Source organism: Micropterus salmoides, unplaced genomic scaffold, assembly GCF_014851395.1.
Source record: "Micropterus salmoides isolate LMB-PRFRI ecotype aquatic unplaced genomic scaffold, ASM1485139v1 Ms_hic_scaffold_6, whole genome shotgun sequence".
Lineage (NCBI taxonomy): Eukaryota > Metazoa > Chordata > Actinopteri > Centrarchiformes > Centrarchidae > Micropterus > Micropterus salmoides.
In genome coordinates, this window is record NW_024044348.1 from 33,628,110 (window position 1) to 33,643,917 (window position 15,808).

A 15,808-nucleotide genomic window follows, 5' to 3' on the forward strand; every position below is an offset into this window, starting at 1 on the left:
TTTTGATCAGCAACATCCGTAGATGATCCTGCCAAAGTTTCAGGTTGATTGGCAAAACCGTTCGCAAAAATAGGTTTTAAAGAAAAGTGATAAAAAGTTGTATAATTTGTTTTTAGAGAAGAAGACCATTGGAGCAAAGATGCCGATGAATCCAGAGAGCAAATAATGAAAGAAGTTTGTCTCTAAATGGAGCCGTTTTGATGAAGTTGATTATAATAGCGCCACCATGAGGTATTTTTTTTTGCCTGAGTAGTGGGAGGAATTTGCAACCTATGTGCCAATTTTGGTGAGTTTTCGTCCAGCAATTTTTGCGACTTTCTATCTTGGATTTGCATGTTCTCCAAATGTCTGCGTGGGTTCTCTCCAGTTGCTCTGGCTTCCTCCCACCATCCAAATAAATGAAGATAGGTTAATTGCCGGATAGCACTGTGAGAAGGTCTTGGATTCGAACCTCGGTCTTCCCAGGCCTTTCTGTGTGGCCCTTAAGTGTGAGTGTGTATCATTGTTTGTCTCTATGTGTCAGCCCTGTGATGAAATTGTGACCTGTCCAAGGTGTACCCCGCCCCTCGCCCAATGTCAGCTGGGATTGGCTCCAGCCCCCCGCAACCCTGCTGAGATGAGCAGTTATAGATAATGGATGGATGGATTTTTTGACCACTACAAACATTTAAGGAAACTAATGTGTGGCCTCTTGAGCAGAAAATGTGAATGAATTGCAATAAATTACGACAATCATCATTATTTATTCCCGTACAATATGCATATACGATGTACTGTACATCCCTTAATGGTACCAGATGGACATGACGCCCTCACAGTTCCCACTCCTTTCCTATAAGAACCACCCTGTAAAACTCATTTGGAGATTTTGTACTCTCGGTCATATTTGTAATGGGCCGGAGTTTGTGGTGTAGGGTGTTTCCATTCTTTAATCCTTTAAATGTGATATTAGGTGACTGAAACCATGAATATAATTGTGTTCCAGTTTATCAAATACATGGCTGATCTGATGAAGATGGTATAACTAAGTCAAGCGTTTGAACTCCAAAGTAATTTATCACCATTGACAATATTGAACCATTTGATGACGCTTGCAAAGTGACTCATCTTGACTGCTGCGCTCTGGCATTTGTGTATCCTGTCAGAAAAAATATGGGCTTTACTGCATGACATATTATGTTAGTCAAAGTAGCAGCTGTCTTTGCTCGCTCTGCTTGGATTTTTAGAAATAACAGCAGCCTCTTACTATTAAGACTGAAGACAAACCAATGGTAGTAAAGCTGGCAGTAAATGGACATTAATGGTGACAAGGGAAACAAAATACATGGGTATTGTTACAGCCATGGCTGGCTGCCTTAAAGTAATTGTGTTCCTGTGTGCTTCTGACTGTCATGCAAATACCAGCTGTGTGAGTCCCTGTCGAGGATTGGTTCTTCTGGATCTGGGACCGCCAACTTCCTGGTGTCTGTGATTGGTGTGGCTGTGACTCGACCGACCCTGCCAACCAGGACTCTCCAATCAACACCAGCTGGACTACAAATAGTTTGGGTGCCCGCAGTTTGGGGTGACTGTGAGCCAGTGATCAGTTTACCTTGCGGTTGGTTGTGTACCCTGTTAGTTAGCGAATATCTAGAGTGTTTGTATTTCCTTTTCTGTCTGTTGCCTGTGTAAGTGCCTTCAGTCAGTTTGAACCATTGTAAACTGTAAATCACATAGTGTGATAGTGCACCAAGTGTTGGGCGCTCTTTTGCTTGAGCATTGCTTGTTTTTTTACTTTGCATTATTGTAAAGCATATAGGTGCTGACTTCCTTTTGTTCTTTAGTGTTTTTTGAGCAGAGTAACTGTCTTTGGACAAGGTCCTCTTGTTTCACCTTTTTGTTGTCAGTACCTATATAGCCTCCTTTTGTTGTGTTTTCTTGAGTCAACTCATTTAATTAAACCTTTGATTTTAACCGGAATTCAGTTGTCCTTTACCACCTTTATCTCAGTCCCAAATCACTTGTTACTGCCTTACCTTAACGAGCTGGGTCGTAACAGTATTATATTTTAAGACCCAACTTGCTACACACATTCCACTGTCCTTAAAAATTAGACTGAGTGCCATGATAGAGATAGTATCATGTTATAATTAAAAGGATAGTAAGTGATTATAATCCATTACACTTTTTGTTAAATTGAGCAAATATTTCCTCACAGTTCCCTAGCTCTCCGTTTTGTTGGGGTTTTTTTCTACACAGCCCTGGCTCTGTAAATGGGAAACAGAAAGTCAATCAGCAACAGGTGGCGTTAGTGCTCCTGCACAGGAGTGATGGGGGAGGGGTAAGTGGGAGAGAGAGTTCTGTACACTGGCACATTTGAATGTGCTGGACTCCAGCACTGTGAAGGCAGTGAAAGTAAGTAGGCTTAGAAGTCCAAAAAGAACTCCTATAGCCTACACAAAAAAACTATTGATTACAGTGTTCACTGACCAATGTCCATAAAACAAACAGCACAAAAATAAACACAAACATGTTTCAATAATATCTACTAGATAGCCTATAGGCTTTTTTTCTATAGGCCTAGTCTATAAAGAAAATACAATTACAAAGATTCAGTAGCACACAGAAACCTTTGCCATGGTTACAGCGGTGTTTTCTTGCGGAGCGCTTGTATGCCTGTTTGTTCACAAAGGGAGCGCAGTGAGACCCTGCAGATCCAGAAGAGTAGGCAGGAGGATAGTCGCTCCATGTCTGAAACAAAAATTCTAAAACATGTGGCCAGCTGCATGGAAACTCTTAACACAAACCAAGAGATAAAACAGACACGTTGGGTGCGCAGATTGTCCTGCTTGCTAGAGGCATTGCATCTCTGAGTGCCCTAGGCTGGACTTTCCGAATATGTTAACGGTGTCCAGGTTCAACCTGGCAGGTTGGGACTATAACAATGTGGTGATACTGAATAGAATATGTATTTTTCCTCATTGAATTCCTTTCAGATGTGGCCGTGGTGTGCAGTTATTGTCTGTGTAGATTCATCATTGACTAATCACCGTGCAGTCTTTGCCTTAGTCACAGGTTTGTTAAATACCCCCAATCCCCAAACCCCCTATGAGCAGGTGCACACATAGACATCAAAAGGGGCCTGAGCACCTGCCCTTTGTCTTTGGTCTTTGTCACCATCAGTTATTGTGTGTGTGTGTGTGTGCGTGCGTGCGTGCGTGCGTGCATGCGCGTGCATGCGCGTGCATGTGCGCACCTGGTAAGTGTAAAATAGCAATAATAATAATAATAATAATGTATTTGATCAATACATTAATGCAATTCAATATTCTGTTGCTTGGCTGTGTGAAGCTGTAGGTTATCTTGCTTCTAAAACAAAAAGTATTTAAACTATAATTTTAATTTCCTTCTCCTTGTTACAGTCAAGTAATTTATTCTAAATATATACTTGAAACTAGTAGCATAGAAAACATGCACATTGTGGTATAGTTTCCTTTGCTGTTGGCTGATCTTGTGATAAACCTAGAGAATACCAAAGAAGACCATGACGTAAACTGATTACTTTATAGACAAGTATGAAACAATTGCTTGAATGTGAGGGAATTTAAATAAATTGATAAGGGAGTCAGAGTTGTGTTTATATATTTAACGTTTTGTTGTAAAAAAACAAAAAAAAACAACAATTTAAATGAATAATTATGAGAAGTGCCTTTTTTTCACTTTAGCTCCTGCCCCTCAAAATGTCTGTGCACGTCCATGCCCATGCATACTCACTACTCTGTGTGTCTGCTGTCGCCTGCAGCAAAAAGCCGTACTAGGCAAAATACTCCATATGCCTGGTGATTTTTTCTGTTATCTCCCACGCACAGATAAACCTCTTGACTGTGACTTATGTTGAAAAGCGTGTGTCAGTTATCTTTCTGCCGTTGTACATCCGGCTGGTAATTGGAATGGAGGGTAAAGCGCTTTTGTTACGCACAGCCAAAGCGTGGAACACAGTAGTACAAAGGATAGGACCCAATTGCAGACACCGGAGGCAGAGCAGATGCAGTTCATTAATTTATTTAAACCACAACTTTCTGGATGGTGATAAGGCAGGCAGAGATGAAATAAAAGCAAAAAAATCCAAACTCCAAAGTCCAGAAACAGACAATCCAAAAGCACACAGAAAAACACAATTCAGGACACAGGAATCTAACACTAGGAATAAAGCTGGAACTCAACACAAAAGGAATGAGGGGAACATACCAACTAAATGGTCTGGGAAGCTTGCAATGTTTGAAAATTCTCTAATACATTCAAGACCATTGTTATAGTTCTCTAAAGACCCTTTTCATTAGTCAATGTGTTGTCCACCCTGAATGCATGACTTTTAAATGGCACTTCAGTACATATGGTTCATAAGTAAGTGAACACATGACTATTCAAAGACATGTACAGTGAAAACAGTATAAAGATTTGTTCATGTAGCTTACTGAACACTTCTAGCAAACCATACAGTACATACGAATACATATACAGTTGACGCAAGATCATAGAAAATAACTAAATGTTAATGTCAATATGCTAACATGCTTGCCATAACAATAGTAACATGCTAACATTTAGCAGGTATAATGCTAGCCTGCTAACATTTGCTAATTAATACTAAACACTTAAGGACAGTAGAGGTTGACAGCAATGGCATTATAGTTTTTTTCAGGAATTTGGTCATAAACCAAAATAATGGACACATTTAAAATTTGACCTGATGATGGCGCTAGATGACAAGTCAGAAGATTACCAAAGTAATTATAATGGGAACAAAAATGTCTGTACCAAATTTCATAGCAATCCATCCATTAGTTTCTCACAAATGTCCACCTCATGGTGGTGCTAGAAAAAATGTCAGGGGATCACTAGTCAAATCCATGGCATCCCATCAAATAGTTATATAATAGTCTATATCAAAGTAATGGAATGACCAAGAGACTGATACATACAGTGGTATTTCAGCAGTGAAGCACATACTGTTGTATTGAACAACAAATGAAAAGAGACAGTTTATTAGCGCTATGTTGAAAAATGGATAAAAACTTGTACACTTCATCCACTGGTAAAGTATTAACTGGCAATATCCATTATTAAGTGGCTTGTCAGATGCTAGAGGTAGGCCTACTTGGTGCCTAGTGGATCTGCTCTGACTCTGCCAGGAGGGGTTATATTACACAGTTCAGCTTGCATGACAGTCAAGCACAACCTTTTTGCTATATATCAGGAAAAGTTTAATCATCTGTGCCCTGTTTTGAAGGAGGGCCCCTCCAGATATTTTTATCATGCAGTTTATTGGGAAGAAGCCATATTTCATTATACTCCTTATCCTTGACTGCCCATCAGAGACGACTAACAGCTTAGACTGCTGGCAGGTAGACCTAAAATTTACCTCTTTATTTGTTGTCCTATTTACAGCACCATGGAACAGAATATAAAATAATGGACAATATATAATAGAATATAAAATAATGGACAATATATAACAGAACAGAATATAAAATAATAGACAATATATAACAGAGAGTGTTAGAAAGCAAAGACTTTCAAAGGATGTGCCAACATTGTGGTGAGGCATGCTTGAAGTTTACCTAACTGGCCTGGTTTCATCTGGCTTGATTGAAAGATATAATTGGGTGTTATTCGCATAACAATTAAGGTTGAGTGTTTCCTAATAATATTTATTAAATGAAGCATATACAAGGTGAATAGGACTGGTCCAAACACAGAAACTTGTGGAACTCTGTGACGAACTTTCATGTGCGTGGAGGATTCTTCATTAACATGAACAAACTGAGATTGATCTGATACATAGGACTTAAACCAGTTTAGTGCAGTTCCTTTAATGCCAATTAAATGTTAAAGTCTCTGTAATAGGAAGTGATGGTCAGTGGTGTAGAATGCAGCTCTAAGATCTAACAAGACAAGTACAGAAGACAAGTCCTTTGTCTGATGCAATTAGAAGATAATTTGTCATTTTCACCAGTGCTATCTCTGTGCTGTGATGCGTAGAAATTCCCTTATCTATCCTACATCTGTTCAACTGCTATTTTACACAGACATACAATGAGTAGATAGACCAGAATTGTGTGAACACCTCACCAAAACTAAACAAGTTCCACACGGTAATAGCAGGAGTTATTGCAGGGCTATTAGATTAGATTGCATTGCATCCATTAGGTTGTTCTCTGTTAAATCCTGAATTCTTATTCTTTTGATTATAAAATACAGTATGTACTAGTGTTGATTTTATGCTCTGTTTACATCTTGACCTATCTTACCTCTCTGATTACCATTCTGCTACAATCACCTCCTAAAACAGCATTAGATGTTCACATAGTACACTGCAGTATAGTTCATATTATTGCACAGGCACTGGGATGGTTAGGGGATTCTTCTGAACTTACTTCACTCACTTTCATTTGTCATTTCTTTAAGTATTTTATTATTTATATCCATGTCTTATGGATTATCAATGGATTATCTTAATGTCATTGAGGTAAACTCTGTAATGTGCGATATATATATTCTTCATCATAACATTACAAATACTAGAATAATCTTCACTTACTATAGGCTAAAGTAAAATTACAAGCAACAAGACTTATTATAGGAGAAACAAGTATCCATTTGAAAACAGAATGATAACCCAACATGATGAAATGATAGCTGAGGTTAGTGATATAAAATAAATAGGCTAATAGAAAAAAACTACCAGCCATCAATCAAAGTGTGCAGCCCAAAGAAAAAAGAACAAAAAGTCCACTCACTGGATGTGTAGCTTATGTGTATAAGGGCAGACGCTTTGCAAAAGCACCAAACAAACCTGCAAAATAAAGACAATATAGCAGAGACAGATCTGAAGATGGGAGAACTCCTCACATCCTCAAACAGAGTACCTGTTATAGGCTAAGAAACCTTGGCTCATCCTGGCCGCCCATCTCTTCAATGTGATTACGCTGCACTTTAAAGCAAATCTGTTTACGCTGAGCATGTCAGCTCAGCTTTTAGTCAAGTTTGACTTTGCTCCAGCAGGCTGAATGTAAAATTATTCAATAAAATCGTTCAATTCAGGTGACCTTCAATTCAGGAATCGCCTGTCCACAGATAATGAAATGCTCAGTCTTAAAATGTTTATTTATTGGATAGATTGGATTTGTAAACGCTGCATTAATGCTGCTACAGTGTTTTACATGGATGGTTGAATACGGTCAGATTTTGAGGCGTCACCAGCTGATGTCCATTAGTGGAACAGCTTCTTTAGGCACATCCACTCTGGTTGCTGTTGAAACAATTTGATCAGCGTATTGAATTTCCTATAATAATGTTATAATAATTGTATTACCTTTGCCATTTAGTTTTCATTGTTGTCCAACGACTGTGGTCAGTCATGGCTCGTCAACATATAATGGTTTTATTAGATTGATTGATTCAATGATATGATGTGGTTGTTACACATCAGTTGAAAAAACAACAACAAATTATTGTGGATGGACTTACATGCACGGTAGAGGAAATTCTATTGAAATTGACGTATGCAGGTGGGAACTACATATCGGAGCTTCACATCTTCATACTAGATCCTCTATGTACACATTTGTGCTATCGGGGATAAAATGGGCTAATCACGTTTGTCAGATTAGCACTGGATTCATCACTTATGTTTTTAGGCATTTACTGCGAGTGCACATCTGACTTCTGATGCTATGATATAATATCAATATATAATCTGTTAAATCCCATCTGGCACACATGTAGGTCATTATTACAAAGCCTTGCCTTGTGGCCAACTATTATTTAAACAATTACTAAGGATTTACTTAGATCAGATCATAAGTGTTGGTTGTGGAAGGGGAGGGGGTTCAGCAAGAGCACAGTGAAGCAATGAGAAATACTTGGCCTTAATGCTCTTACCATACAATTGCTTTGGATTAACATGAAAATGAGTCTGATGTCTGTGGAGCTGGGAAGGTCACAGCCTGTTTGGACAGTAGCCCATAGTCTGACATCTGCATAAACCAACAGCCAGCACAAATCAGGTGCTCCATCCCTTTGAACGGCTAGTCTGTTGATAAGCCACTGCTGTGGATTGAATAGAGGAGGGCGTGTTGCTGAGGTAAGGCAGTGACACATCACCATGTCTGTTTTATCCTCTCCATGGCTACTGTCCCATGTCCGATAATTAAAAATGTGCATTTATTTATCAAAGAACCTTTTTCATCCGGTTGGTGGTGGTTAAATGAAGTACTAGATTCTACCTAGATGAAAGACAGCATGTTGTAATTGAATGTCTTATTTGAATTTCTGAAGAGAGTTTGGACAAAGACGGAGAATTACCGAGCGCTTACATGACTGAATTCGCTGAACAGCATATGTGATGGTTTAATAATTTCCTCTCCTTTAAGAGCGTTTTAGTTTAGTTTCCAAGAATACAACAAATATGTCAAAACTACTTTCTGTTATGAGGTGCGGTAGAAACTGAATGATATCAGAATCATTTTTAATGACCAGGTACAGATCTGAGGAATTTGACTTCGGTCTTACAATGCTCTCAACAAGCATTAACAAAAAGAGCTCAGCAAAAAACTAAAAAACAGACACAGACTACAGTGTTCAGTGCACACCATAAACAAAAACAACATTTGTAGACAGAAAGACATGCAGGTCCTTATAGATTCAAACCAAAGTTGCTCTTATATTACATATATTACTACTTTATCTCATGCGTTGGTGCTCAGGTGCCACTATCTGTGGTCAGAGGGGAATAAACAGATTCCTTCCTCTCTTCTGTTCAAAGTTGATGCCTTAGCATGTTGTCAACAGTCATCCACAGTAACACAAGGGCAGCACGGTGAGAGCTTAGCAGTCTACGTCATAGCCTAGTTGGTTTGAATCCAGGTCATAACCTTTCCCACAATGTCATCCTGTCTCAACATCATTTCTGTCGCTCTTCTCTATTATCTAATAAGTGGAAAATTATTAAACATTAAAGAGGTCATATTATGCTTTTAGGCTTTTTTCCTGTCCTTTATTGAGTTATATACTTTTTTGTGCATGTAACAGGTTTGCAAAGTGAAAAAGCCCAAAGTCCAGCCCAAAGTGTGTTCCCATCTCCCACAGAAAACTCTGCTCTGAACTGCCTGAAAACAGCTCGTTTGTAGTCCCGACTTTTCTCCCGCTATATGCCAACGTCACAAAAAACATTAAAAAACACATCATTTTTGCCTAGTGGCTAGTCAGGCACTCCCTGAAAAACACCGGTGGAAAAACACTCTGAGCTGCAGCACACAGTAAATGTAAATGCTCCGTATTTGTATAGCGCCTTTCTAGTCTTTGCAACCAAAGCGCTTTTACACTACATCACATTTACCATTCACACACATTGATACACTGGTGGAACAGCCACCAGGGGCAGTTCGGGGTTCAATATCTTGCCCCACAGCCGCCCCCAGTGACAAGAAGTCCGCTGGCTGCCTCTCCTCCCTTCCATTAGATTAGCTACCCTCCAGGCAGTCAATGGACATAAAATTGCTACCGTGATACAAGATACAAGAAAGTTTGTTGTTACAAATTAATAACTCACCACTCTGAAACTCTTGCTCCAGTCCATGTTGCTAAGCTGGTAAGGGGAACATATACAGCTGAACCGAAGCCGTGTTTACCAGCTTCTCACTGAGCCGCCCTTCTCTGCTTCTGATTGGCTAGTAGTCCTTTACTAGGTACTGTGCATGTGCAACTCCCAACAAAATTCTTGTAGAAGTAAGATGTATCACTCTATAGCTAAAACAAAGCGTTCAACACACAGGGTAAAAAGAGGAGCTGCAGCAATGTGCAGTATGAGAAAAAATATGGTGTTTATTGAAAATGAAACCATATAAACCTGTTCTAAGACAACCCTCTAAATAAAATTATGAACCTAAAAATGAGCATAATATGACCTTAATATAGTATTCCTTTTCTAAATAAAAAAACAAGACTTAAGGTTTCAAACTTTGTATCAGCTATACATCTTTAATGATATCAAAATAACTAGGTTTACATCAGCACTGTTTTTTTTTTTATAAACTGAACTAAATCTTTAACTCCTTGCTGTGTTATTTTTAGAAATGTCTTCCACTAAGCACCTTTTCTTTTTTTCTTAAGCGCCTGCATGCTATGGGAGGCACATATAAGATCTTTTGTTACTTCATATAAAGAGCTCAGATTATGCAATGTGTCGAGGAGCTGAAATGGGCAAGTGCACTGCGTGTGTGACGAGACTCACTCATTTCTGCATCTATTACATATAACTGCCTGGCCCATTAAGATCAGTTAAACGTCAAGTAGGCTACTGCATTAGTGCAAGGCATTGCAGTGGCTGGCTGCAAATGTCAGCCCGGAAATGAATTGTAAAAGAGTGCAATCATATATATAAAATATATAATAATACTACTACTTTGAAGCCACCCCCTAATACTCTGAGTCGTATTGTAGATGTACTGGAAATAAAATAAAGTATAGTGAAGTATTTCTTTCCTTACACTGTGATGATCCACTTTGTGCTGTGGAGACTGTATCAAGATGGTCAACACAATGAGGGAACCAGTGTACTGAGCTACTTGTGTTAAACCTCACAGCAGATGGCAAACAGCAGCTGGAGGAGGACCATCTCCTCTAAATATTCTTTCTGTTATTTGCTTATTTGAGCAATGCAACTAATGGAATAGGAATGTAAGCCAGGAAGAGGTTTCTGCTTTGACAAAGAAAACAAGAACACTGTGTAGCCTATGAGAAAGGCTTACGGATGGAACTTATCACATTGGATATGCTCTGTCATGCAACAATAAAACATATGGCCTTAAAAAAACGACTACAGTGTAAATTCAACAACCGCTCACTGACAGCTGTTGTTTAGTGTCAACAAACACTAAACAACAGCTTTAAGACTGGATTGCATTAGTTTATGTTGTACATAGGCCTATATTCTTGTAATTTTGTCCACTCGTAGCATATAGGCTTGCCAGACATAATTAATGCAGTTAATAAGAGCAGGTTTGGTCTCACGATGAAAATTCCGCTAACAGGGATTGCGGTGTCTCATTACATTTAGTCTGACAGGATTAAAATTAGAAGAGCTCGTATTAAAGCTCGTTGAACCGACGCTCCTGGGACGCGGTGGCGCTCGTAGCCGCGCCCACCGGGACTGGCGCGCACAGCGAAGGGAGAAGGTACACAATGCGTCTGCAAAAATCCCGCAGAAACACTGATGTAAAAGACGGACTCTCCAGACTGACTAACAGACCACTCAGAAACTCTGTATTCATCATAAGGAGTCCAGCAGGGAGATGGAGCCGCAGCAGGGTCTGGAACTTCCATAAAGAGGATATCACTTTGTGATGTGGGAAGTACATCGCTCCAAGATAACACGGACGTTAATGTGAGTGTCTTGCAGCTATTTCTTGCATTCATTTATTAATACACATATATTCTTGCGCTATTGCCATACACACACAAAGAGAGAGAGAGGAAGTACGCAGTAATAGTGTGAAGTAACGCGTCAAGTAACAAGTAACACAATTAAATAACCCTTTGGTTTCTAAATATTTTTTGGTATTCAACGTAGGAGCAAAATAGAATCCATCATAATAACATCATTCATTTTGTGAGTCCTAACTGTTGATTTAATCTTTAAATGAATCATTAAAATGATACATTTTCCAAATTAGAGGTCATTATTAAGCTTTTATTCTTTGCAAGACTTGTATGGCACAAGGTTGCTAAATGGAAATGTTTTGTATTATAAATACCAGGATGAATCTCACCACAGAAAATAAACACGAGCAAAGTTTGTTTAAACCATTTCCTTCTTTTTTTGTTACATAAGAGAATATTGTCATTAGAGTGTAATTCATTTTAAAATACATAATGTGATTTGTTAGAGGCTATCGGCATGGTAATAGAGAGATGTGCCCCTTCTCTGTCAGCCACTGCTCACAGAACTTATTTGTAGTCTTTTTATGCAAATGCATGCGGATTAATCTTTTGCACCAACTTGCTTAAGGTTCATGTAAATATTTTTGCCTTATCTCCCTCTGGCTTCACCAGCCTCCATGTAACGGAACAAATTGCTGACTCCTTGGTGAGGGTCAGAAAATGAATGCCTCCTCCTGTTGTGATGCTCCAGTCATCATGTATCAGCAGAGCTCAGGATCTGAGCTCAATGCCAGCTGTGACCGGCCTGCTCCTCACTGTAACTGGACATCAGGGGAAAGTGCGCCGCAGCTGCCTACATTTTCCACTGCGGCCAAAGTCAGAGTGATCATTACCTTCATCTTGTGCGGCATTTCCACTTTCTGTAATTTGGCTGTGCTGTGGGCAGCCAATGGCCACAAGCACAAATCCCATGTCCGAGTGCTGATAATCAACTTGACTGCAGCTGATCTCTTGGTTACTTTCATCGTGATGCCCGTGGACGCAGTCTGGAACATTACGGTTCAGTGGCTGGCCGGCGACCTGGCTTGCAGGTTCCTGATGTTCCTCAAGCTACAGGCCATGTACTCCTGTGCATTTGTCACAGTGGTGATTAGTCTGGACAGACAGTCGGCTATCCTCAACCCTCTGGCCATCAGCATGGCCCGCCAAAGGAATAGGGTCATGCTGATGGTCGCGTGGACTATGAGTGCCTTGTTCTCAATCCCTCAGGTAAGGCCAGGTAACACTGGTTTGACAAGAAACACAGACACTTTGAGGCAAATGATTAGAGAGAAGTATGTTATGGGAGAGATTGTTTCTCTCTTGTGTTTCCTTGCTCCACTGAAACCTCTCCTCCATGCTCCGTACATATTACAGTGAGCAGGCTATACCTTTACCTTTAGATGATTAGATCTGCATATATTTTCTCTATCTCATACAGGTATTAAACTGTAGGCAAACTACGCATGTTAGAGGTCATTCAAATCTGGCTTTACATTTACTTGAAATAAATTCTCATACATATTTCATCATTCTCTCTATTTACATGTGTCTGTGCATTTACATAAAATGTGGCATTTTCTAGAGATGCACGAAAATATGCATGATTTAAGGGCCCCACGGGGCCTGCTAGGGATTACTGGCTCTATCATTGAATTACAGGAGGATGGGAATCCTTCATCCTGGCAGAATAGATGCTTCACTGCTGTGAGATAAAAGCAGAAGTGTGGTGATACAAATATATGTTACATATTGCGATATTTTGTCTTTGTTAGTAACAGTGCACCAAAATATAAAGACAAATTCCTTGCATGTGAAACCTACTTGCCAATTGGCTGATATCTGATTCTGTTTTCTACTCATAGCAAATACAATAAGATTAGATCTGAAATGATCAGGTCATAAATCAATCAGCTGATTGCCAGAAAATTAATCTGCAATTATTTTGATAATCAATTAATCATTTTAAGTCATTTTTCAAGCAAAAATACCAAACATTCCCTGTCCTCCGCTTCTAAAATGAGGATTTAATGATTTTCTTTGTCATATAGCACAAAAGCTATTTTAATAGGTCAAATACGTCCTGCCTTGGGCTATGGGAAATTATAATGCGCCCTTTTACACTATCTTTGGACATTTTATAGATAAAATTATTAACTGATTAATCAAAAAAATAATTGGCAAAAATTATGAAAAATTATCCTGAAATGACTAAATATTTCAGAAAGTCAACACCAACCAATCATTCTCTAAGCACCACATAGTTACTGTTGCTACACTTTTCATTTTTGCACAGTAGGCCTTCATAAATTTACTATAAAACAATTACTGTGGCAGAGTTACCATTACATTTTATTTGAAACAGTAGCTCTTTTATTTCATAAAGAGGAAGACAAAAGCAGCTTCTCATTTCCAGTCTGTCAGTTGTGCGGGCTGAAATGACATAACATGTAAGACCACAGAATAATCTAGTATGAAGTTACATTATTTGTACAATTTCTTATTATTTATATGTTTGGATTTCTACTGTGTTTTTTTCATTATCTGCTTCACTTCAACTTACTGCTATTCTGTAACATGCTGCTGTAACATGCAAATTTCCCCCATGTGAACTCAGACAATCAATTGATCAGCCACCTCGAGGTTCACATCTTTAGTTTTTGCCACAATAGGTAAAGGACACATTTGTCATTTCCATCGAATGCTGGCATTTGGAAGTAAATCATGTGACCTTCATGAATGTAATTCCTGGGGATACTGGGCTTTTGCTCAAACCACTGGGATATCAGAATTTCTTAATGCTTTAATCTTTCTATCTCACTTCCGCCAAACAGACAGGACACAGATCATATTGCTGCCAGCTAAATGCTATCCTAATGAATGTTTAATTTTACAGATGTTCATTTTCCATAATGTGACCATCACCTATCCAGCAAACTTTACTCAGTGCACCACTAGGGGGAGCTTTGTCACTCACTGGCAGGAAACAGCCTACAACATGTTCACCTTCTCCTGCCTCTTCCTGCTGCCACTGGTCATAATGATTATCTGCTACACCAGGATCTTCATCCAGATCTCCAAACGGATGACAAAAAAGGACTGTAAGTTCACAGCTAAGTGTGTGTTTGGTTGGTGAGAACATAGATGAGTGCATCAGAAAAAGATGATGCATTTATTTAAACAAAAGGTTGAAGTTATTACTTTGCATGCTCACAACCCAGCTGCCCATTATTACCTGACTTTCTTTCTTTCTTTCTTTCCGCCAGTGTCCTCAAATGAGCCACATCTCCGTTGCTCAAAGAACAACATCCCAAAAGCTAGAATGAGAACTCTGAAAATGAGCATTGTCATAGTGATTTGCTTCATAGTCTGCTGGACTCCATACTACCTGTTGGGTTTGTGGTACTGGTTCTTCCCAGATGACCTGGAGGGAAAAGTCTCTCACTCCCTCACCCACATCCTGTTCATCTTTGGGCTTTTCAATGCTTGCCTGGACCCCATCATCTACGGCCTGTTCGCCATACGTTTCCGCAAGGGGCTGAGGAGCTGCTGCCGCAAAGCCCCAGTGATGTCAGCCCTGGAAACTAACACAGCGAAAACAGAGTCTTTGAAATGTACTACCACTGCTTTATCCCCTAAAACAGGGATGACCACTGGTGAAAAGGAGGGCAACTGTGGACAGGCTGAGCCTCCGACAGCAGGTGTCTGACTGTTCAGTCGAGGCGAAGGAGGACAAAATTGCCATTTCAGTGCTGAGAGCTCAATATGATGATATGAAAAACGAGTAAAAACCAGAACTTAATACTGTTTATTGAACTGCTTGAACTATTTCACCTTTTTTCAGTGTTATCTGTAGACTGGACTGGATGTTTATTTCACAATCACAACAAACATGCATGTGTAGAATAAGTATGAAAACAAAATAAATCCGTCACTTAGATGCATCTTTGTTTGTGTGGTGCTTGAGGCTGTCCATCTTACTTAAGAGTTATATAACAGCTTTCTGAACACAGTAAATGTATTTGGCGCTGTTTGATTGTGATGTAAATTGCTCCCATTTTAGTCTGCCATATGTAATATACATGCACCAGGGTCTGGAAAAAGCTTCAGGGATAAATGAAAAATAGAAGATTGTCAGGTTACACAACAGTGCTGTCCAGGTCATATATGTGGTTACACACTGCCTACATGGCTACTAGGAAACCTCAAATGACTGTTGAGGTTTCTGAGGTTGAGGACTTAAGAGCAATAATACTTTTATTTATAGAGCACTTTTCAGCCAATAAGCACAAAGTGTTTTCCAAGCACTCAAAACATAAGCAACAGTAGGCAATTGCAAAAGGTAAAT

At 39.3% G+C, this 15,808-nt stretch overlaps 1 protein-coding gene across 1 annotated transcript; it reads left to right on the plus strand.

The window, feature by feature from the left end:
* The first annotated feature begins 11,239 nt into the window (after positions 1-11,239).
* Positions 11,240-15,396, plus strand: LOC119889728 (putative gonadotropin-releasing hormone II receptor). Its single transcript, XM_038700527.1, has 4 exons — positions 11,240-11,425; positions 12,094-12,690; positions 14,357-14,561; positions 14,727-15,396. The coding sequence occupies exons 2-4, from the start codon at positions 12,142-12,144 to the stop codon at positions 15,167-15,169; spliced, it is 1,197 nt and encodes a 398-aa protein (XP_038556455.1). The 5' UTR covers positions 11,240-11,425; positions 12,094-12,141; the 3' UTR covers positions 15,170-15,396.
* Positions 15,397-15,808: the final 412 nt, after the last annotated feature.